The sequence below is a fragment of the Oncorhynchus mykiss genome, chromosome 12 (assembly GCF_057628025.1).
Source record: "Oncorhynchus mykiss isolate SJ-2025 chromosome 12, ASM5762802v1, whole genome shotgun sequence".
Taxonomy (NCBI): domain Eukaryota; kingdom Metazoa; phylum Chordata; class Actinopteri; order Salmoniformes; family Salmonidae; genus Oncorhynchus; species Oncorhynchus mykiss.
This window is the reverse complement of record NC_143033.1, coordinates 67,442,709-67,466,042: the sequence shown is the minus strand read 5'-3', so window position 1 is coordinate 67,466,042 and position 23,334 is coordinate 67,442,709. Positions and strand designations below refer to the sequence as shown.

Below are 23,334 nucleotides of genomic sequence, written 5' to 3'. Positions count from 1 at the left end.
TACGTCATAAAGGAAAACGTCCCTAGCGGGCGGAACAGATATGACAGCTTGTTACACAAAAGAAAAGGGGCTGTGTTTGAGTGAAAGAGCGGGAAGACTATGCTATCGTAAATACAGTATCTTATGCATTCTAAATTACCGCCCATTTGGAAAAGGAAAATGCAATAAATATTTACTCTGAGCTGTGCTTCAGTAGGTTGGTGGTAGATGGAAGGCTCTGTTGCCCAACCGAGTCCTTTGAAGAATGTCTCTGGTGGTCAATTGGATACGTTGTAGTAAAGTAATTGTGTGATAGACGGGATACTCTGTCTGTTCCTTCCTAACCCTCGTTTGCATCTGCTGTTGCTAACTCAACGGCTAGGAGGTATCAATTCTGTAGTGAATAAGAGTTCAAAGTTCATACCATTCGCAACCAAAGGTCACGCTGATGTTGGCTTCATTCTGTAGTTATTATCTGAATCATTCTGACATAGGACCGTCATCCTCACATCCTCAGAACAGGAGGTTATATTGTCGTCAAGGGCTTATATAGGAAGGGAGAGGAGGGTGTGTTTGAAAAGTTTTATATCCCATGTCCCTTCACAGGGGCGGGCCACTGATTGAGCAGAGCCCTATCTTATGTTTGTCATCTTATCATTGATGAGAATGTCTCAGATGACAACCGAACTGACATCATATTCATTAAGTACCACCGCATATGTTCCATTGATCGGATTGACAGAATATAGGTCATTTCCCCCCACCTTCTGATGTTCCCAGAATCTCTATGTTAACCAAGGGTTTTGCAAATGTAACCTTGGTAGGGTAGAGAGAGGGAAAAGAGGGGAAGAGGTATTTATGGCTGTCATAAACCTAGCCCCCAGGCCAACGTCATGACACTGCACTGTTGTAACTAGAAGCACAAGCATTTCGCTACACTCGCATTAACATCTGCTAACCATGTGTATGTGACCAATAACATTTTATTTTTTTTGGTTTTGATTTGGACAGTTGGAAATTGGATTTGAATATTGAAACAATGTTGCAAATCTTAGAGAGACAGATAGTAAGGTTTATACAAATCTCTGCTGTTAAAAACTAAATGTTAGTCTAATCGTATTGTGAGATATTGTCTAGATGATTTTTATAGTGGAGATCAAGTTCACAGCATTGACCGACACTGATGCCTTTTGGACATCTTAGATGTCTTTTTTGGTGCCATCTGGACAGGTCTTGATTTCCTTATCCACGGATGTTGGTTTTTGGTCCAAATCTGAACTAATCATAGGGTTCTGTGTTCGATTCAGATTTTGTCCGGTCTGGGCCAGTCTTGATTTGGCCCAAACGTAGAGGTCTATTAATGATGTATTTTCAACTTTCAATCAGAACCGAAAATGAACCTGATTTCAACATCTGGAGAATACTATTTTCACCTTTCATAAATTGACTTCAACGACTGGAAAAATACGTATTTTAGACGTCTTTTTAACGTAATTTTGCTTACTGGGACTATTCTCGTAAAGGGCGGAAAAGTAGTTCTCTCGTCTAGGGCGTCTAGAGTGGCCAGTACACTACAGTCATATGTGCACTTTCACTTTCCAAAAGTAATTTGAAGTGGCCTTCCGTGCTGGCGGGAGATCTATTTTTTTTCTCGAAAATAACAATAACAACATGTTGTAGGCCTACAGCTGAAAACTTTTTGATTACGTCCATCGTCCAAACTGGAATGTAGACTATTTTCGTCTCGAATGCTTTTGCGCGTCTATCGTCTGAATGAATCTATCCACCCTGGGCCTGTATTGAAATGTAAATAGCCTACAATCATACTTTCATTTCTGAATCAATATGTGCAACCCAATATGAACCGGTTCGTTAATTATTAAACTGTTAATAATATTCAGTCATCTGGTAAATATTGAATTTTTTTTTTCAACAAAGAAAACTGAATTGAAGAGGTGGACTGCATTTGCGATCGGCGCCAATGGACCCGTTGGATTTTTTGACAGATAAGCAGTTACTGCAGTATTTCCGCTGTAGTAGAACAGAAATGTCGTGCATGGAGCAACCACACACCTTTCTTAACCAGCTCAGAGACCACCACTTCATTCCAGAGAAAATGCACACGGTGAGTAGTAGAGACCGCAACATTTCTATAGACATATCCGCCTGCCCACTCAAAGGTTCAATTTAATCCCATCTGTCACAATACCGAAAAACAATTTTTGTAAGCCGACTTCTGTAAGCTAAAAAACAAATAAATAGTTGAAATGTTTAGATATTTTGTTTAATGTTTAAGGGTCGAGTTTACATATGTTCCTTCATTTTCAATACATTTACTTTAAAGGGGTCATTATGCATTTTACGTAATTTATTGGCAGCTCGGTGGCAAGTAAAATTATGTATTTAATATTAAAGTACACCTACTGTAATATAAATACAGTATCATAGCAAGTACTGTGTAATGACACAGTACATTACCTTAAAATCGACTGTATTAGGTCTATACTGTAAAAAAAAGTAAATGCTACCATCATTGAAATGAATGAATGATTGGATGAATGAATTACATTTATTGAGGTGAGAGTTTATATTTCACAGTATTTTACTGTAATTACAATAGATTGGATCAAGATTTGACAAAATATTTAGGAAGAGGTCATCATCTGAGGAAGTCTGTGAAGGAAGAAACCAAATTGAAAGTGACAATGTCTGAAAAACAGATTTTCACCAAGTCAAATACATGTATTGTGTTAGAGGTATCATGATACTTGTATCTAAACCAAAGTAGATCATTACAAGATTGTTCTATACAGCACATTAGTTGGGGTCTCTGTAAGCTTCAATATGAGTTCCTAAACCTAGCATAAAAGTGTATCCTTGTAGCTGTGTGGGCTAATATATAAATGTTTGCCTTTTGGTAAATTGAGCCAATGGCCATGGGGTAAATTGAGCCAATTGAAGTGTTTCCTTCCCAGGCTTAATGCAAGGCATTATTGCTGGGATGTGAGTCAACAACAGGGCCTGGCCTATGTTAAAAGTGTTGTAAAAAAGTGTTTGTTAGGTATTAACTCACATTAACGCAGCACCGGGATTAAAAACTATAATTGAATATGTACAGCGGGATCTGTTAGCAGAAAATAAAAGGTAAACAAATATTAACAAAAGGTAAACAAAAGTTTGCTTAACATAACTTTTTTGTTGTTGGAGTTTTACAGCAAATTTCCTGCAATTCTACACATTTTGCCATGTGGTGGGGAGAGGTTTTTGCAGTTTTAAAAGCTAATTATGTGACACGGGCTAATTGAGTGACTGTCAGTGAGTGACATAAAGAGGAAATCTGCTGATGCACAACCAAGTTTCAGAATTGCATCTTGTGTGCTATTCTACTATTCTAACTCTCAACAGTAAGTTGAGACCCCGACCGAGTCCCCCCCCCCAAAAAAAAATATATTATATTGGTTTAAATAAAAAAAACATATCTACACCTGCATATCTCAGCACAAATACCCATATGAACCAGGTTTACACCTGTGGCCATGTCCCAATACTCTGATAAACCCGGGACCCTTGTGACTATTCAGCAAAACTCACATAAGGTATACCATTGTGTAAGAGACACTAAACAAACATTTCATACCTCTGTGTCCGCATACATTTGGAGTCGGAAGTTTACTTACACCGTAGCCAAATACATTTAAACTCCGTTTTTCACAATTCCTAACATTTAATCCAAGTAAATAATTCCCTGTCTTAGGTCAGTTAGGATCACCACTTTATTTTAAGAATGTGACATGTCAGAATAATAGTAGAGAGAATGATTTAGTTCAGGTTTTATTTCTTTCATCACATTCCCAGTGGGTCACTATTTGCACTTTTCACACCAAAGTACGTTCATCTCTAGGAGACAGAACACGTCTCCTTCCTGTGCGGTATGGCGTGGTCCCATGGTGTTTATACTTGCGTATTATTGTTTGTACAGATGAACGTGGTACCTTCAGGCGTTTGGAAATTGCTCCCAAGGATGAACCAGACCCTGAACCAGAGGTCTAAAATGTTTTCTGAGGTCTGAGGTCTCAGCTGATTTCTCTGATTTATTTTTCCCATGATGTCAAGCAAAGAGGCATTGAGTTTGAAGGTAGGCCTTAAAATACATCCACAGGTACACCTCCAATTGACTCAAATTATGTCAATTAGCCTACCAGAAGCTTCTAAAGCCATGACATAATTGTCTGGAATATTCCAAGTGGTTTAAATGCACAGTCAACTTAGTGAATGTAAACTTCTGACCCACTGGAATTGTGATACAGTGAATTATAAGTGAAATAATCTGTCTGTAAACAATTGTTGGAAAAATTACTTGTGTCATGCACAAAGTAGATGTCCTAACCAACTTGCCAAAACTATAGTTTGTTAACAAGACATTTGTGGAGTGGTTGAAAAACAAGTATTAATGGCTTCAACCTAAGTGTATGTAATCTTATTCCTTCTTCAACTGTATGTAGCTACGGCCCTACTATGCAGGGGTAGACCTGCTTTACAGTTTATGAGTAATCAGGCTTAGTTGACAAATTGGTGTTATAACACTGTACTATGGGTTTATCTATGAAATGATACGTGTATACAGGTCAATAGTCACATGAGTAAGATAAGCAAATAACAGGGTTGGGGTGTGCAGAGAATAGCTGCATATACAGGTACCTGAAAAAAATAAAGGAAACATAAAATAAGAGTTCTGGCTGCTCTGTTATTATGTGCATTTTCCTGGCATGGTTTTGGTTTACTCAGTACCTTAGAGGGCAAGGTGAACACGAATAAATACACAGCCATTCTGAGTGATCGATCACCTTCAATCTATGATGAATCATTCCTCACCTGATGAGAGTGGTCTCTTCCAGGATGACAATGCCCCTATCCACAGGGCAAAAGTGGTCACTGAATGGTTTGATGAGCATGAAAACCATATGCCATGGCCGTCTCAGGCACCAGATCTCAAGATTCTTGAGCGGTGCCTGAGACAGTGTTTTCCACCAGCATCAACAAAACACCAAATGATGGAATATCTTGTGGAAGAATGGTGTCACATCCCTCCAATAGATTTCCATACACTTGTAAAAATGTATGCCAAGGCGCACTGAAGCAACAGGGATGAGGTGTATTGGAAAAGGAACTGGGGTCTATGATTAGTAAATATGATTAGTAAATATTGGGATATAGTAAATATTGGGATATTACTATGACTAGGATATTGGTGTTCCGGTACTTGATTGTATCAATATTAGGGTGTTGGCATGTGGGTGTTAGGGTTAGGGCATAGGGTTAACGGGGCTGGGGTGTGTGAGTAATTGGGTTTAGGTGTGTGGGTAAGTGGGCTGCAGTACAATGCCAAGCGTCACGTCTGGAGGAAATCTGGCCCCATCCCTACAGTGAAGCATGGTGGTGGCAGCATCATTCTGTGGGGATGTTTTTCAGCAGCAGGGACATGGAGACTAGTCTGGATTGAGGGAAAGAGGAAAGGAGTGCTCAGGACCTCAGACTGGGGCAAAGGTTCACCTTCCAACAGGACAACGACCCTAAGCACACAGCCAAGACAACGCAGGAGTGGCTTCAGGACAAGTTTCTGAATGCCCTTGAGTGGCCAAGCCAGAGCCCGGACTTAAACCTGATCAAATGTCTCTGGAGAGACCTGAAAATAGCCGTGCAACCACGCTCCCCGTCCAACCTGACAGGGCTTGAGTGGATCTGCAGAAAAGAATGAGAGAAACTCTGCAAATACATGTGTGTTAAGCTTGTAGCGTCATACCCAAGAAGACTCGAGGCTGTAATCGCTGCCAAAGGTGCTTCAACAAAGTACTGAGTAAGACTCTGAATATTTATGTAAATGTGATATTACATTTTTTTATGTCTAAAAAATGTCTAAAAACTGTTTTTGCTTTGTCATTATGGGGTATTGTGTGTAGATTGATGAGGGGAAAACAACAATTTAATACATTTTAGAATAAGGCTGTAACGTAACAAAAGTCAAGGCGTCTGAATACTTTCCGAATGCACTGTATATAGATATTGCAGTTTAGGAATAGTGGTAAATGTGTTTTAATTTTATTATCGTCAGAGCACTGCATGTTCCTATCAGTCACAATTGTGACTGAGATTAAAACATACTTTTTTACATCTTTTTCAATATAAAATATAAAAGAAATATGGATTACATGTCAGGGTTCCTAATGGCATAAAATTTGCATAGTGGCATGTCTGGGCGGAAATAGCAGCAATAAACTAAATCCCACTAAGCACAGACCAATGCTGACGTCTTTTTAAAATTCTTGTTCGGATTTAATTTTCTTTTTTTCTTTTTTTGGTGTGGTCCAGAGCGGCCTTTATTCCAACATCCACGGGCGTAGATGTTTGGACCAAATCTTAACCAATCATAGACGTCTATGTTTGGTTCAGATTTGGTCCTGTCACGACCGGTCTTGATTTAGCCCAAACATAGACATGGATGATTGGTTCATATTTGGTCCGGACAATATTTGGTCCAAACATGAATGTATATAATTGGTTCAGATTTTGTACAGGAGAGTACAGTACAATACAGTAGAGTACAGTGCAATACAGTAGAGCACAGTACGGTAAATAAAATAAGTATAGTTCAGTACATTAGAGTACAGCATAGTAGAGTATAGTTCAGTATAATGTACTGTATTGTTTAATAATTTACTCTACTGAACTAAACTGTACTGTACTACTCTACTGATTTAAACTCTACTGTACACCTTACTGTACTGTAGTACTCTACCGAATAAAACCCTGATCCAACCTTGTAACAAAACAAATTGTAGAATACAGAATTCTTTGGTAAAATTCTTCCCCCTATTTTGAAAGTTCCTGGAAGAACCTTTTGGGTTACCACACCAGCGGAACTTGCCGGTTGAAAAAGGTTCCTTGAGGAACTGCTCTGGAAAGGGTCATCGAGGGTCTTTGAGGAACCCCTGTGTAAAGGTCAATGATGTGTATAAACCCTGGATGACTGAAAGTGGTTACTGTATTGAAGCCACCGTGCAGCCATCTTGGTACTCTTCCATTGTAAAAAATACATACATTTTTGACGAGTTTATTGCATACTTTAAAATTATAAAATGTGAGCTTAACATAAGATAAATATTTGTAACAATTCCTTAAACTATTTGGTTTTTGAATATTAATGTTACTGTCTCCACTACAACAAGAAATATTTAAATACATTTATTCCTGAAATACTGTATTACTGTATAGTAATTCCATTCATTCCTCTGCAGGACTGCTGTAAATCTCTCTCGGAGAAGGTGACTTTTATCAATATATTCGGGTCTATTTACGCTCAAATTCGAAAGTGCTAATTAGCATCAAAGTAGACATCCTGCAAGACTACAAATCCCTGCAAGCTCCTGCACATCATTTCTAGCTGACACCTTTGCTGGTATTGTGTCAATTTTAAACTTGCACAATACATTTCACAGAATTGTCCATTTAAAGAAATTTAGATCATGTATTCATGACTACATTTAGCTAACATTAGATAGTTAATCCAGAGATTCTAACCGTTGCCTCGATTCAGAAGTCTCGTCCAGATCATCATGGCATTTGTGGTTCTTTATGATAACCTCATTAGCAGCTAAATAGCGTTTCATTTTTTGGGGGGTAAATACAGGCGAAACACAGCCCTTAATTAGTGTTTAAAAAAAACAATGGGAAAAATTAAAATTAGAAAAACGATTGTAACCATTTCCCGGCTTGACTGCTAGAGGCTCCTTGAGGATCACCAGCGTTCATTGGGTCAACACTAATTCTAGGAGTGTCCTGTGTACACTAAGACCATTCACTGTCCTATTACTAGCTGGGTACAAACAATATAAATAACAGGTCTTTGAATGTTATTGTAAGAGTGGACTTTGGAGTTGATGATCATTGATTAGTAATGCCTGACGTGTGTCCATGAATTTCTGTCTGTAAAAAGGAACTGATTGGGATGGCAGTTGCATCTAGAGAATCAAATCTACCTCTCTACTCCAGCCACAAATTGTTAACCCCCACAAATTGGACCATGGTGTTGTATTTGACCCCTCCTGCAGAAGCTGATTCGGTGTAAGAGTAAGGAGGTGAGGGAGAAGGGTGTGTACCAGGTGTTGGACTGGGTGGAGGCAGAGAGGCCCAACAGCATCAAGGTGTTCTGGAAATGTGTGTTCAGGGACCACCTCCTGCTGCAGTACCCCACGTTACGCCTGCTCCGAAACCGCCTGCTGGACGGTCAGTTCTGGAGCCTTCACTCTTATTGTTGTATTATTATGGTATTATTATGGCATTTGTATGGATAGGTTAATATCTATATATAATTATAACTCCTAGTAGAGTATACATGTAGTCACAATGGTGGATACTTTGAAGTTGAGGTTCAAAGCCCTGTCTAATTTGAAATAATAATAATTTTTTATTAGGTGTACACCAATTAGGTTGCATGCTTTACAAAATGTTGACACCAATCCCTTGTAGGGTCGTTCACATTCTATGAGAATCTGCCAGAGAAGGTGGAGAAGGAAGAGGGGGAGGAGGATAAGAAGAAGAAGAAGGGTTCAGCGGAAGGAGAAGATGAGGAAGAGAAGACAAGAAGGAAAAAGAAGAACCAGAAAAAGAGAAGTGAGAGTGTGGAGGAGCAGCCCAGCACGTCCACACAGTCCAACCCCAGTCAGAAGAGGAAAGTTCAGAGGCCGACCTACTGTGAGTCTCAGGCTTCATGTTCCCTGGGGGAAAGAGGAGGACTTGAGTAGGGAAGTCTAAAGTACCTCTAACTTCAAACAGACATTTTCTTGAGTAAATATTGACTCCTGAATTCATAGCGTAGGTAGTAGGTTTGTTTTTTAAGGGGGGTGAATATATTTTTCAAGTCACATCTTAATGACTGTCCCCACCGTGTCCCCATGCAGCATCTCCATTCAGTAAGAATGAGAAAGCTGACATCTGGACCTGGCCCATCTACAAGACCCAGCTCCCAGTCACCTGTGGGGACAAAGAAGGCACGCTCAACAGGGACAAGCTGGCCAAAGGTAAGTCATAACAAGGACTTTAAATGATGTGTTTATGTGTAATGCTGGATGTGTTTTGGCCGAATATCCGTGCCTGAGACCAAGTGGCAATCTGCAGTTGCTACATACATTTTTGGATTTATACATTTATGATATGTACCCATTAATTCTTGAAAAATATAACTTGTAAGTACCCCATCAGAACAAAATGCTGTATACACTTGTTTAACTCCAATGTTTGTAAACAAAGTAAATGTAAACACACACTCTATACCCTCAAAACATGGTTAAAACTAGAATGTTAACAGCATGGATGGTCAGTCCTTGCCTCCATAGCTCTTTTTTTCCACCACCATCCCTGAGCTTGTAACGAAACAGTGGTGTGGAATGGTTTGTTATTGTTCAAATTGCTGGTTGCCCCTTTAAAAACTCCTCAAAACCAGGGCCCGTATCCACAAACATCTCAGAAAAGGTCCTAGGAATTTTTTACGACAGTTTTAAAACAAACAAAAAACTCAGGTTTCAATCACAGTCAGGCACATGTGTATTACGGTCTATTTGACTTTGCATGGTCTTAATTTGTGGTAGTGTGTATGATGTCTGACTTCCTCATTGGTTTGTCTCAGGGGAGAGGTGCATTGTGGTTCAGATTTGCTGGTTGATGTCTTACTTCCTCATTGATTTGTCTCAGGGGAGAGGTGCATTGTGGTTCAGATTTGCTGGTTGATGTCTGACTTCCTCATTGGTTTGTCCCAGGGGAGAGGAGAATTGTGGTCCGGGGTTGCTGGTTGACGTCTGACTTACTCATTGTTTTGTTTCAGGGAAGACATGCATTGTGGTCCAGGGTCGATGGTTCACCCCAAGTGGCTTTCAGGAGTTTGGGGGGAAGAAGAGCAGTAAGAACTGGAAGTGCAGTATCCGCTGTAGAGGCACCACTCTGGGAAAACTGATCCAGGTACAGCATATATTTTGATTTAATTTATTTGACCATTTAAAAACACAATTCAACCAGACGTGATAACACAGAAAGGTTGAACAGCTTGGTCACTTTTCATACTCTAATCAGGCCTATGTCATTTGGACAATGTTGCCATACATTACACTCTGTGATATATATAAAAAGGTATGTTTCATATACAATTTCATATAGAGGAGACTGCCGTTGGTTGTCACACATTTTACTCTTCTCAGCACCAGTATATCTTACAACACTCTTCATATTAGGAGGAACTCCAAGGTCTTGGGTTGAAATGGGGGCTGACCCTTTTTATCTTCATATCTAATAAAAAAATGGAGTCACTGTAAGACCTTTAAACAGGTTAACATTCACAAGGCTGCAGGGCCAGACAGATTACCAGGATGCGCACTCAGAGCATGCACTGACCAGCTGGCAAGTGTCTTCACTAACATTTTCAACCTCTCCCTGACCCGTCATCCATAGATGACGCAATCTCTATTGCACTCCACACTGCTCTTTCCCACTTGGACAAAAGGAACACCTACTTGAGAATGCTATTCACTGACTACAGCTCAGAGTTCAACACCATAGTACCCTCGAAGCTCATCACTAAGCTAAGTGCCCTGGGACTGAACACCTCCCTCTGCAACTGGATGTTGGACTTCCTGACGGACGCACCCAGGTGGTGAGGGTAGGCAACAACACATCTGCCACGCTGACCCTCAAGACCAGGGCACGTCAGGGGTGTGTGCTTAGTCCCCTCCTGTACTCCCTGTTTACCTACGACTGAGTGGCCACGCGCGACTTCAACGCCATCATTAAGTTTGCCGACGACACGACTGTAGTAGGCCTGATCACCGACGACGTTGAGAACCTAAAGGGAGGTCAGAGACCTGACAGTGTAGTGCTAGGACAACAACCTCCCCTTCAACGTCAGCAACACAAAATAACTGATCGTGGACTACAGGAAACGGAGGGCCGAGCACACCCCCATTCACATCGACAGGGCGGTAGTGGAGCCGGTCCTGAGCTTCAAGTTCCTCGGTGTCCACATCACTAAGGATCTATCATGGTCCATCTATCATGGTCCTTCCCCCTGAGGAAAGGCTGAAAAGATTGGGCATGGGCCCTCAGATCCTCAAAAAGTTATACAGCTGCACCATTGAGAGCATCTTGACTGGCTGCATCATCACTTGGTATGACAACTGCTTGACATCCAACAGCAAGGCGCTACAGGGGGTAGTGTGTATGTTCCAGTACATCACCGGGGCCAAGCTCTCTGCCGTCCAGGACCTCTATACCAGGTAGTGTCAGAGGAAGGCCCAAAAAATGTCAAAGACTCCAGCCACCCAAGTCATAGACTGTTCATTCTGCTACTGCACGGTAAGCGGTACCAATGTACCAAGTCTGGAACCAATAGGACCCTGAACAGCATCTACCCCCAAGCCATAATACTTATAAACAAGACTGCTAAATAGCTAATGAAATGGCAACCCAGACTACCTGCATTGACCCTTTTTTGCAATAACTCTCTTGCACTGATTCTATGCACAGAACCTGGACTCTACGCACACATTCACACATACTTACACTGACTCCCCAGCACATACATAAAAACACACACTACATACACCCACTTGGAATTAATATTTTCCCGAGAATCTACCAAGTCTCAATACCAGGAATAATTAATAATTATCCAGAGTCTCTGGAAATGTCCATAACAACTGGAAGTGCCCATTTTGCCCAACCAAGATATGGTCACGATGCCAGGGTTCTCCCCAAATAAGAGGGGCGCTGCACCACTATGTAAAGATTTCAGAGCAAAGAAAACTGCTATTTAGTAATGTTAGAATGAACTTATAATTATTTTTTCATTATATATATTTTTTCTCTCCAATTTCGTGACATTCAATTGGTAGTTACCATCTTGTCCCATAGCTGCAATTCCCGCACTGACTCTGGAGAGGTGAAGGTTGAGAGCCAGGCGTCCTCCAAAACACAACCCGCCAAGCCACACTGCTTCTTGACATACTGCTCGCTTAACCCGGAAGCCAGACCCACCAATGTGTTGGAGGAAACACCATACCTGGCCAAACCCAGCTGGGCCAATTGTGTGCCTTCTTATGGGTCTCCCGGTCATGCAGCCGGCTGCGACAAAACCCAGGTTTGAACCCGGATCTGTAGTGATGCCGTGATAGAAGGATCGTTGATCTCCAATGACATTGTTGTTATTTGCAAAACAGAACGTTATCATGTTCCTCAATTAATTCAGCGCATTTCAGCAGTAGGCTATCTCGACACAGCGCGCTTTCAGGACGCACAGAGCACAACCCGACTATAGCGTTGTGAAATCACACAAACTGCAGTCAAATGAGAATTCCAATGACCGAAGTTGCTAAACAAATGTCAGAATATTTTAGAAAATTCTAGTTGATGATTATAAAGATACCAGATCAGCTCATGAATAATGGGGAAGTGAATAGTGCAAATAGTTTAAATATCAAGGCATCTTTAATATCCATATCTACTCTCGTATCGTTTGTTGATCACACATTCTCTACCGAAGCTCTCATATGGGCAGCTAGAACGAGACAGCGCAGAGAAGCTGGGGAAATATTACAGCGGTAGGTATTTTGATATGCGTAGGCTAGAGACGTGCTTTCACAATGCAACCTATATATTACAGAATAAAGTTAGGATTTATCATGCGTGACATGAGTCAGGATTTGGGGTTTCAGTGGGATTGGGACTGGATAGGAAAGTAGCCTAGGCTCTAGGACAGGAGAAGATAGCCTTTTCCCTCATGCCTCTCTGAATTGTTAACAGACTTCATGTCTGTGACAGAGACGCATATGTAGTGAATTGTGCATAGACCTATCAAATTTGTGACTGTCTGAAGAGTCACAATGACAGCTCAAAGAGGCACACTTTCTTTTATAGGCTATACAGTAGGGGTTAGACCCTGTAGGGTTTATTAACTGCATTCAGGTCCCGTGTGCAGTCCGGCAATGTCAATTATGTGTGTGCTTTGAATTCATGTCAATCCCTGACACCCACACACATAACATGCATACTAACACCACTCACACACACACACACACTTTCACACTCACCACATATGCTGCTGCTACTGTTAATTATCTACCCTGTTGCCTAGTCGCGATACCCCTACCTACAGTGCGTAGCTACCTCAATTACCTCGTTATCTTTAACTCTGCATTGTTAGAAAAGGACCCATAAGTAAGCATTTCACTGTTAGTCTAACCCTGTTAGCGTGACAAATAACATGTTCTTTTATTTTAGAAGCCTTCAAACACACTCTGTCCACCTGTGACAACCAGCCCCATCGTGGGGTTGGATGTCACAATGCTTGCTTGTTGCTTATTGCTTTTGTAACAAGAAGTGAAGCAATGTAGCAAACAGATTCTTAGAAATAGCCTTTCTTTGATCAAACAATATTCCTAAAAAAATGTATGCCTTAAGAATAACATGACATTTTTAGCAAATGTGTGTCTATTTGTGGGTTTGAACACACGTGTCTGTGTGTGTCGGTGTGTGACAGGAAAAATGTGTGTGTGAGAGAGAGGCAATGAAGTGACCTCTTTATAGCAGCAGTGCTACTCTATGCAGAGTTTGTTCCAGGTAAATGTTGTAAATCTTCAGCCATTCCTACATTTGCGACCAAAAACAAGCTACATTTACGTCATTTAACTGATGCTCTAATCCAGAGAGTGATTTACAGGAGCAATTAGGGTTAAGTGGCTTGCTCAAGGGGACATCAAAAAGGGCTCTTAACCACTAGGCTATCTATCTCTTCGCAGCAAAATCTGATTGCAAGAATTTTGTAAAATAATCAAATGGAAAAACTGAAACGTTTTAACCCAGTGTTGTTTTGTGTATCAGTTCATAAACCACGTACCATGGAATCGGCAACATCGAAAATCTCTTCCTAACTATTTTGCGACCTACCTGGCGCAGCTTTAAATTTTTTGGTCCTTAAATTAAACTGGTATACATTTTTTAAATCGCAATTTTCTTTAACAAATGTTGGTCTTTAATGTAGGGGCGAGAGACAAGTTCCTTACCTTCTTCCCCTTCCACTTTTGTGATAATGTGGCAATCAGTTGGTTGTAATTTTGGATATAGCAGACATTTCCATATCATTAACAAAGATTATATATATTTTTTTTAAAATCAATTAGTATATTTGAGTTTAACCATACTATTTGTTCTAATATTTGTTCTGTCTTTTCTGATGCATAAAACTGAAATTGCAACCAGCTTTCTATAGCCTGTTTTAAAAATAGTGATATATATATTATTTTCAAATAACCTAAAGTGAGAAGTTGTAATCTCAATAAAGGGAAAAGGGCAATTTTTTTTACACGAGGTGAGCCATTTTTACTAATCTGCTGGAAAACCAGTTCGGATTTCAGTTCAACTTTTGTATGACTGAAGCTTTTAGTCAAGGCTTTAAGGCTTTAATATTTAATCATGTCCACCCTCCGAATTCATATTCATTATATAAATTGGCCTGTTTAATTTTGCTCATATAATACTTTTTTTTAAAGTCGTTTGGTGTAGGCAGGACCACAAGTAAATAGGTCAACTGGATGACTCAATTTTAAATGCAGGTTAACTCGTGGCTTGACCTAAAGACTCCAAAATAGGTTTGAAATATAGCTCTCCCTTTCCTCTTTTCAACAAACGTACGTTCATGGATACTCCCATAATTCAAACATTTACAAAGAAAATATCACGCATATTTTTTTACTTGTACTTATAAAAAACATACATTCTCCTCACCTTAATGTTTTGTCATGCGGACATGAATTGACCAGGTGGATGCGTTATTTTGAAGAATTCACGCAGCTCCATTTCGGTTGGTAGTAATTAGCACTGTGACAACCAACCCGTGAGACAACCAACCCTGATCTCCCCTACTCTTACCACAGCATATCGGTTTATCATTACATATATCAGAAAAATGGTCCAGATGGAGCAACGAACTATAGCTACATTATAACCTTTTTGTTTTTCTGTAAAGAAACTAACTCTACAGGTATTTCACTGATATGCCATTCAGTCACTCAACACTAAAAAGCAATGTCTGTCCCCCTTTCTCTCCCCCTTCATTTCACCATCCCACCCACCTCAGGAAGGTCATTTAACTTCACCAGACTTTAAAAGAAGAAAGAGTGCACAGGTAGGAGACCAAACTTTCAATATACCACATCCTCTGGATTAACAGCCAAACTACAAATGCTCTCAAATGCTTAGTACATCCACATCATACTGTATATCTCGATAACAGTTCACCCACATCACTCTATGTAAAAAATACTTTGTAATAACTGAATAACTGTTCGGAGGTCCCTTACGAATTAATAAAACGGTAACACAGCATGGTAATTCAGCTTCTGTAAGTACAACCTCTTACCATACTGGGCATAGAAACATGTGGAACCATTGAAAATGCATAGAAAGTGCTGCATCGTCATAGCATCTGAATACATGTTGTTTATAAATGTTAGTCATAAATCAGTTTTATTGCAACATCTGAACTTGACAACAGCTTATCCGTTGATATTCTGATGTTTATACGGGCATGAATATATATTTCTTGTGCGTGATCATACTTTGACCAATGATCATTTTGTTTGTCCATGTTCTTACCATATTGGATAAAGAAGAGTCTATTATGTGACTGATATATGTAAAACTGGTCTGTCCCTTTTCTCATATCTAGGCCAAGAGAGCACTGTTTCTCTCTAACCAATCAGCAGGCTCAATCACAGGTATGTACAACAATCACAACTCAATGGAATCTTTCTGAATCCTTTAGACATGACTATCTGGTAAAGGGGATGGTGTTGTCTCTAACTTTGTGTTTTTGTTTGTTATAAGGTTTTGTGACGCAGGCCTGACCTTTCACACTTATATAATAAACCATCTTTCCCTAAACCTCTTTGTTTATCTTTACTTCAGAATCTGAGGAGAATGACGATGATGAGGAGGAAGAGGAGGAGGAAGAAGCTGAGCAGGAAAAAGAGGAAGTCTTCAAAGTCACCTGTGGAGCCATCAATGGAATGCTACATAAGGATCGGTTTGTATCAGGTACAATTTTATTCTCAGAAGGTTTAATAAACAACATTCTATAGCTATTGCCATGTCTTTGAAACTATTGAAGGTACTGGAGACACTTTTACATGTTGGCAACCCTCTTTCTCTGGCTGCACCTCAAATACTGACCCCACTTAGTGCTTTTATCAAGCAGAAAACCCATTTCAGCAGATCCACAAGGTCTGCCATGAGAGGTGACTATATAGTTCCCTTAAGGAAAAGCACCTTCAGTCAGACTGCTTTCACTGTGAGAGCTTCCCATGTCTGGAACTCACTGCCTTCAGACACACGTAACTGTGCAACACTCAACCTGTCTGTAGTTTGTGAGGTGTGTAGATATTGTTTGTTAATTTTCTGTCTTTTGTTTGGTTGCTTATTGTGTTATTGCTCTTTTTGTCTGCATACTAAGTGTTAGTTGTCATGTGTTGCTCTCTGCTCTGTATGTGCTCATTGTCTGTACTGCCCAGGGACTACGGTCAAAAGTTTGCCTACTGGCTAAAACCTGCACTTGTACTGAAAATGTCCCTGCAAAAATAAACGTAACAAAGTGAAGTAAATTACACAATTTTTGCTATTATCTATAATACACTACAAGTTATTTTACCATAGCCCCATGTCACTCTGGTCAGCTGTAATGTGCCATATTGGATTTATACTAGGGTTATGATTGGGTTTCATTTGAGCTTGTCCTTCTTCTCTGTTTCCACACAGGGTCGCGTGGAAAGAGCATCCGTACGGAGCTGCGCTGGATGACCCCGGTGGAGTTTGTGAAGGGGGAGTCAGCTCTGGAAGATCCCTCCTGGAAGAAAGACATCCAGTGGGAGGGGAAACCACTCAGCGTCCTCATCGAGGTGCAGACGGAAAGATAACAGAGATAGAGGAAGGGAGATGAGAGAAAAAATAGTGTTTGACACTTACCAACCTACTGTACAAGGAATGGCTTAAGATAGTCTGCAAGGTCTTTAAGGACCTGCGATGAAAACATTTCCCTTCTTAAAAAAACGTTTTACTAGTTCTATTACTGTCTTTGTTTGTTTCTCATTTCCAGAGTAAGATCTTGGTCATCCACTCTCTCCTGTGTAAGTGCAAGCTGTGCAGCTCCACGGCCAAAGACAGGGTAAGTTTTCCCCTCGATCCTCAGGAACATGGTGGCACCCACTTACCAATCAGCCAATCACATTGGTTAAACGAATGCTTCAGTTGTAATAATGAAATTCCAAGATGTTACTTAACATCACTGTATAGGGAATGAATGAATGACATGTTCATGTCAAATCATCAGTCGGCAACCCATCCCTTACGGGATTAATTGACACATAAACAAGCATTACAATGATTCACAGTGATAATTCTTCTGGTGTCCTGCGCAGTGAGCACCGCATGAATAATGAAAAATAAATCAGTACATAATAAGTAGATAAGGTTTTTCAAGCAATAATAATAATAATAATAACCCTATACCAGTAAAAATAATAAAAAATAAATACAGAAAAATTCAACAGAAGGTGTTTCAACCTGATCTTGCATAAAGACAAGATTCAAGTGTGAGATCAGAGAGATCAGAGAGAAGACTGTGAGACAGCCCTACAGACAATCTATACACATATGTGCACTTTGCTATATAGGAGCTAAATACTTTTAGAATGTAATTACTGGTCTCCCTTCTTTTATTCCAGGCTTTATTAAAAAAATCAGCAAACAGAAATACACAATGTACAAAAAAACATTTCAGTTTCTCCTCATCACTCAGCCACATATTGGCAGGGTAAATCTGGCGGGCTTTTTGGAATAAAGAAAAATGTATATATCGCGGTAGGAAGTGCAATAGATGCACAAATGAATGTTATTCTCTATTTCTTCGAGGTCACAATAGTTACATCGTTTTTCCTCATCCATTTTACCATTATCCCGACCTGTTTCAATACGCAGGGGAAATATCCCTGGTCTTACACATGGCGATCTCTTGCTTTTAGGTAGGTTGTACATAATATACTGTATCTCTCACACACAAATTCACACTTAATCAAATCAAAAGGTTCATGGGTTTATGAAACTTCTTAAGGCTAGGCGCCCCGCAAGCGGGATAACTTCCTGTGAAACTGCAATTCAAATAAATAATCATAAAAATTATGAATATTAAACATTTAGGAACATACAAGTGTCTTATATCGTTTAAAAGTTTAAATTCTTGTTAATTTAACTGCACTGTCCGATTTGCAATAGGCTTTACAGCGAAGGACGGCGCCCCACATCAAAATATTTTTCCTCCAGCACAGGTTTCATAAATTCACAAATAGCGATTAAATATTCACTTACTTTTTGAAAATCTTCCTCTGATTTGTGATCCAAAGGATCCCAGCTACAACATGTAGTGTCGCTTTGTTAGATAAAATCCTTCTTTATATCCCAAAAAGTCTGTTTAGTTGGAGCCATCGATTTGAGTAATCCACACGTTCAACATGCAGAGAAAGGAATCCAAAAAGCTACCTCTAAACTTTGTTAAAACAAGTCAAAATACATTTCTATACAATCCTCAGATACCCTAAAATGTAATTAAACTATAATATTTCAAACGGAAAGAAGTATGTTTAATAGGAAAATGATATTGGCAGGTGCGCGTCCTCTTTGTCACATGCTAATTTCCAACTCTTGAGTCCCTGTATCAAAACTCATAATTCTTCCTCGTTTGGGAAGAAACAAGCCTGAAGCGTTGAACAAAGACTACTGATGTCCAGTGGAAGCCATAGGAATTGCATACTGGAAGCTAGATTTAAAAAGAATCCCTATATGTTCTAGCATGGGCTCTCAAAAAATAAATATGGTTGGTTTTTCTTTGGTTTTCTCCTACCATATCTTGTGTGTTATAGTCTCCTACATTAGTTTAAAATTTATACAAACGTCAGACTGTTTTCTTTCCAATGGTACCAATTACATGCATATCCTGGCTTCAGGGCCTGAGCAGCAGGCAGTATATTTTGGGCCTGTCAGTCAGGCGGAAAAAGACCCTAGCCTGTATCTCCCCCACCCATTTATTTTAATATTGTGTTATCAGTTGTTTATAGTGACTATATCTCCCTTAATTTGGTCTTCGTACAAATGTTAAAAGTCAGACTGCTGGAAAAGGTCCAACATTTTGGTTGCCCAGGCTCCTCCTGATAAGAGATCCCATTGAAAAACATTCCCAGCAAGTCTATTCCAAAGTCTCACCATGCACGCCTTCCATCTCACTTCCCCTGGGTTCCCAGTCCAGTTATAACCAGCATAGGCGCAAACTTGTGGACACCTAAATAATAAGTACTGCTTTGAGATACCTCTTAGCATCTCACACTCCTGCTGAATAGTACACAACAGGGCACAGATGTCTGAAAGTTTGGAATATGTGGCATAACCAATATCTTTGAGTGTTTTTGTTTTTCCTATAAATCCCCCAACAGCTCTACATGCTGAGTCAGCCAGGGCAGATGTGCTGTATTGAAAGGTCTTATGTTCATCAAAACAAAGACCCAAATATTTATAGTTGCTAGTAAACTCAAGAATGTCTTCACCACCACAAAATTGAAAACCAATTGACTGGACGTAATAACATTTTCCGCAGGTTTTGTTCAGTTTCTGCCATAAAAATATATCAGCATTTCATCATCATATCCTACTCCAGTATTTAACTGTTTCGTTTATTTTGCCAAATCATTCATAAACATAGCAAACAGAGTTGGTGATAAGGCATGTCCTTGTTTTACACCCGAGGGTGTGGGAAACCAATCTGTACGATATTCGTTAACACACAAACAGGCAGTTGGTGCTTGATTGTTAACCATTTCCTTCTCACCTTCCTCTCTTCTCTGTCTTGGCAGCATGATCAGGATAACGATGATGACTGCTTCATCTGTAGAAGCCAGGGCAACTTGATATGCTGTGATGAGTGTCCTCGCTCCTTCCATCAGAGATGTCATCTTCCGAATGTGGATGGCGCCATGATGGGGTGAGAACAGTTGAGGGTTGATGAGAGACAGTGTGAGAGAAAGAGATTGATATAAGAGAGGTCTGTTTGTTGTGTAGGTAAACGTAGCTGTCAGCTTATTTGTGCACTATTGAAATGTTTGTGTGCGTGTGTGTGTGTAATCACAGGGATGATTGTCCATGGATCTGTACATTCTGTGTACTGAGGGCCAGTCAGTCGTGGCGCTACCCCAAACAAATTACCTACCAGGAAGCCTTAACCCGCCAAATCTCGGACAACCTACTGGTGAGGAGCCTGAATTAATGACTTCTACCATTGGGCCAATTGCCTCAAATTGCCTGTCCATTATAATCATCATTATATACTTCGCATGAAATAATTATTCAGAATTAAATGTAAGCAATCCTTGACCAGTCACATAATGGTGTGTTTACTCTGACAGGAATGCCAGTACCTCCTGCTGTGTCTATACCATGCGGACGAGGACCACATCTTTGTGGCAGATCCTTGCATCCACGTAAGTTTGCTTGGATCTCTCTCTCTCTCTCTCTCTCTCTCTCTCTCTCTCTCTCTCTCTCTCTCTCTCTCTCTCTCTCTCTCTCTCTCTCTCTCTCTCTCTCTCTCTCTCTCTCTCTCTCTCTCTCTCTCTCTCTCTCTATATATATATATATATATATATATATATATATATATATATACAGTTGAAGTTGGAAGTTTACATACACCTTAGCCAAATCCACTTAAACTCAGTTTTTCACAATTCCTGACATTTAGTCCAAGTAAAAATTCCCTGTCTTAGGTCAGTTAGGATCACCACTTTATTTTAAGAATGTGAAATGTCAGAATAATAGTAGAGAGACATACATACACCCAATTAGTTGTTGGTGTAACTGAGTCAGTTTGTTGGCCTCCTTGCTCAAACACCCTTTTTCAATTTTTCTATGGGATTAAGGTCAGGGCTTTGTGATGGCCACTCCAATATCTTGTTGTCCTTAAACCATTTTGCCACAACTTTGGAAGTATGCTTGGGGTTATTGTCCATTTGGAAGACACATTTGCAACCAAGCTTTATCTTCCTGACTGATGTCTTGAGATGTTGCTTCAATATATCCACATAATTTTCCTACCTCATGAAGCCATCTATTTTGTGAAGTGCACCAGTCCCTCCTGCAGCAAAGCACCCCCCACAACATGATCCTGCCACCCCGTGCTTCATGGTTGGGATGTTGTTCTTCGGCTTGCAAGCCTCCCCCTTTTTTCTCCAAACACAACGATGGTCATTATGGTCAAATAGTTATATTTTTGTTTCATCAGGCCAGAGGACATTTCTCCAAAATGTACGATCTTTGTCCCCATGTGCAGTTGCAAACCGTAGTCTGTCTTTTTTATGGCGGTTTTGGAGCAGTGGATTCTTCCTTGCTGAGCGGCTTTTCAGGTTATGTCGATATAGGACTTGTTTTACTGTGGATATAGATACTTTTGTACCTGTTTCCTCCAGCATCTTCACAAGGTCCTTTGCTGATGTTCTGGGATAGATTTGCACTTTTCGCACCAAAGTACGTTCATCTCAAGGAGACAGAACGCGTCTCCTTGCTGAGAGTTATTACGGCTACCCCTGGTGTTTATACTTGTGTACTATTACTTGTACAGATGAACGTGGTACCTTCAGGCATTTGGAAATTTGCTCCCAAGGATGAACCAGTCTTGTGGAGGGCTACAAAAACAAAATCTGATTTATTTTGATTTTCCCATGATGTCAAGCAAAGAGGCACTGATTTTGAAGCTAGGCCTTGAAATACATCCACAGGTACACCTCCAATTGACTCAAATGATGTCAATTAGCCTATCAGAAGCTTCTAAAGCCATGACATAATTATCTGGAATTTTCCAAGCTGTTTAAATGCACAGTCAACTTAGTGTATGTAAACCTCTGACCCACTGGAATTGTGATACAATGAATTATAAGTGAAATAATCTGTCTGTAAACAATTGTTGGAAAAATTACTTGTGTCATGCACAAAGTAGATGTCCTAACCGACTTTCCAAAACTATAGTTTGTTAACAAGAAATTTGTGGAGTGGTTGAAAAACGAGTATTAATGACTCCATCCTAAGTGTATGCAAACTTCCGACTTCAACTGTATGTTCAATTGCCAGGTGGGAAACTACACCAGTGTGATAAAGACCCCTATATGGCTGGACAGGGTTGTGGAGAAGCTGCAGCAGAATCTCTACCAGTCAGTGCAACACTTTGTGTCTGATGTGTTGCTTATCTTCACCAACTGTGCCACATTTAACAGGGTAAGACTGCACTACTGCAGTATCCAATGTGAAGACTTGAGGCAACATTTTTTTAAACAAATCTTGGAATTGCGCTAATGCATGTATAACATTTTAACAATGTCTTTGTTTAATCCATAACAAATATGAATTAGGCTAAATGAGTTGTGTTTATTGCATTTCTAGTTTATTATGTTTTCTAAAGAAATGTGTCTGTCTTTTTTTAATGAAGGATAATGCAGAGTTCCGTGTGATGGGCGAAAGATTGAAGGATCTATTTGAGAGAGAGTTCAAGAGTACATTCAGTATCCAGCTTCAGCATCCAACTGCATCCAACAGCCAGTAGAGCCTTCATCAAGTCTGTACTGTTATCTCACTATGAGACAACAGGGAATATTCACCATGCCCTGGTCTTTCTATACAGCCTTCATACAGACTTGCATGTACATTATTATCCATCTAGTCCTTTCATGAATTTCTTTCATTCGTTCTAGCAGTCAAAATGGACCTCTGACAGTCTCAATGGGGTGCCTCAGGGTTCAATTCAAGGTCCGACTCTCTTCTCTGTATACATCAATGATTTTGCTCTGGCTGCTGGTTATTCTCTGAACCACCTCTACGCAGACGACACCATTCTCTATACTTCTGGCCCCTCTTTGGACACTGTGTTAACTAACCTCCAGACGAACTTCAATGCCATATAACTCTCCTTCTGTGGCCTCCAACTGCTCCTAAATGCAACTAAAACTAAATGCATGCTCTTCAACCGATCGCTGCCCGCCCATCCAGCATCACTACTCTGGACGGTTCTGACCTAGAATATATGGACAACTACAAATACCTAGGTGTCTGGTTAGGCTGTAAACTCTCCTTTCAGACTCACATTAAACATCTCCAACACAAAATTAAATCTAGAATCGGCTTCCTATTTCGCAGCAAAGCATCCTTCACTCATGCTGGCAAACATACCCTCGTAAAACT

At 40.1% G+C, this 23,334-nt stretch overlaps 1 protein-coding gene across 2 annotated transcripts; it reads left to right on the top strand.

Moving 5' to 3' along the window:
• Window positions 1–1,525: 1,525 nt before the first annotated feature.
• Window positions 1,526–23,258, top strand: LOC110538000 (nuclear body protein SP140). 2 transcript variants are annotated; one of them, XM_021624509.3, is made up of 16 exons: window positions 1,526–1,785; window positions 1,918–2,104; window positions 8,085–8,259; window positions 8,503–8,727; window positions 8,934–9,053; window positions 9,854–9,987; window positions 15,152–15,199; window positions 15,743–15,791; window positions 15,982–16,110; window positions 16,828–16,967; window positions 17,165–17,233; window positions 19,968–20,095; window positions 20,242–20,359; window positions 20,517–20,591; window positions 22,231–22,374; window positions 22,586–23,258. In XM_021624509.3, the coding sequence occupies exons 2-16, from the start codon at window positions 1,961–1,963 to the stop codon at window positions 22,697–22,699; spliced, it is 1,812 nt and encodes a 603-aa protein (XP_021480184.2). In that variant the 5' UTR covers window positions 1,526–1,785; window positions 1,918–1,960; the 3' UTR covers window positions 22,700–23,258. The 2 variants fall into 2 exon arrangements, with proteins under 2 accessions (XP_021480184.2, XP_090049194.1); XM_090193068.1 differs by lacking the exon at window positions 15,152–15,199.
• The last annotated feature ends 76 nt before the right edge of the window (window positions 23,259–23,334 follow it).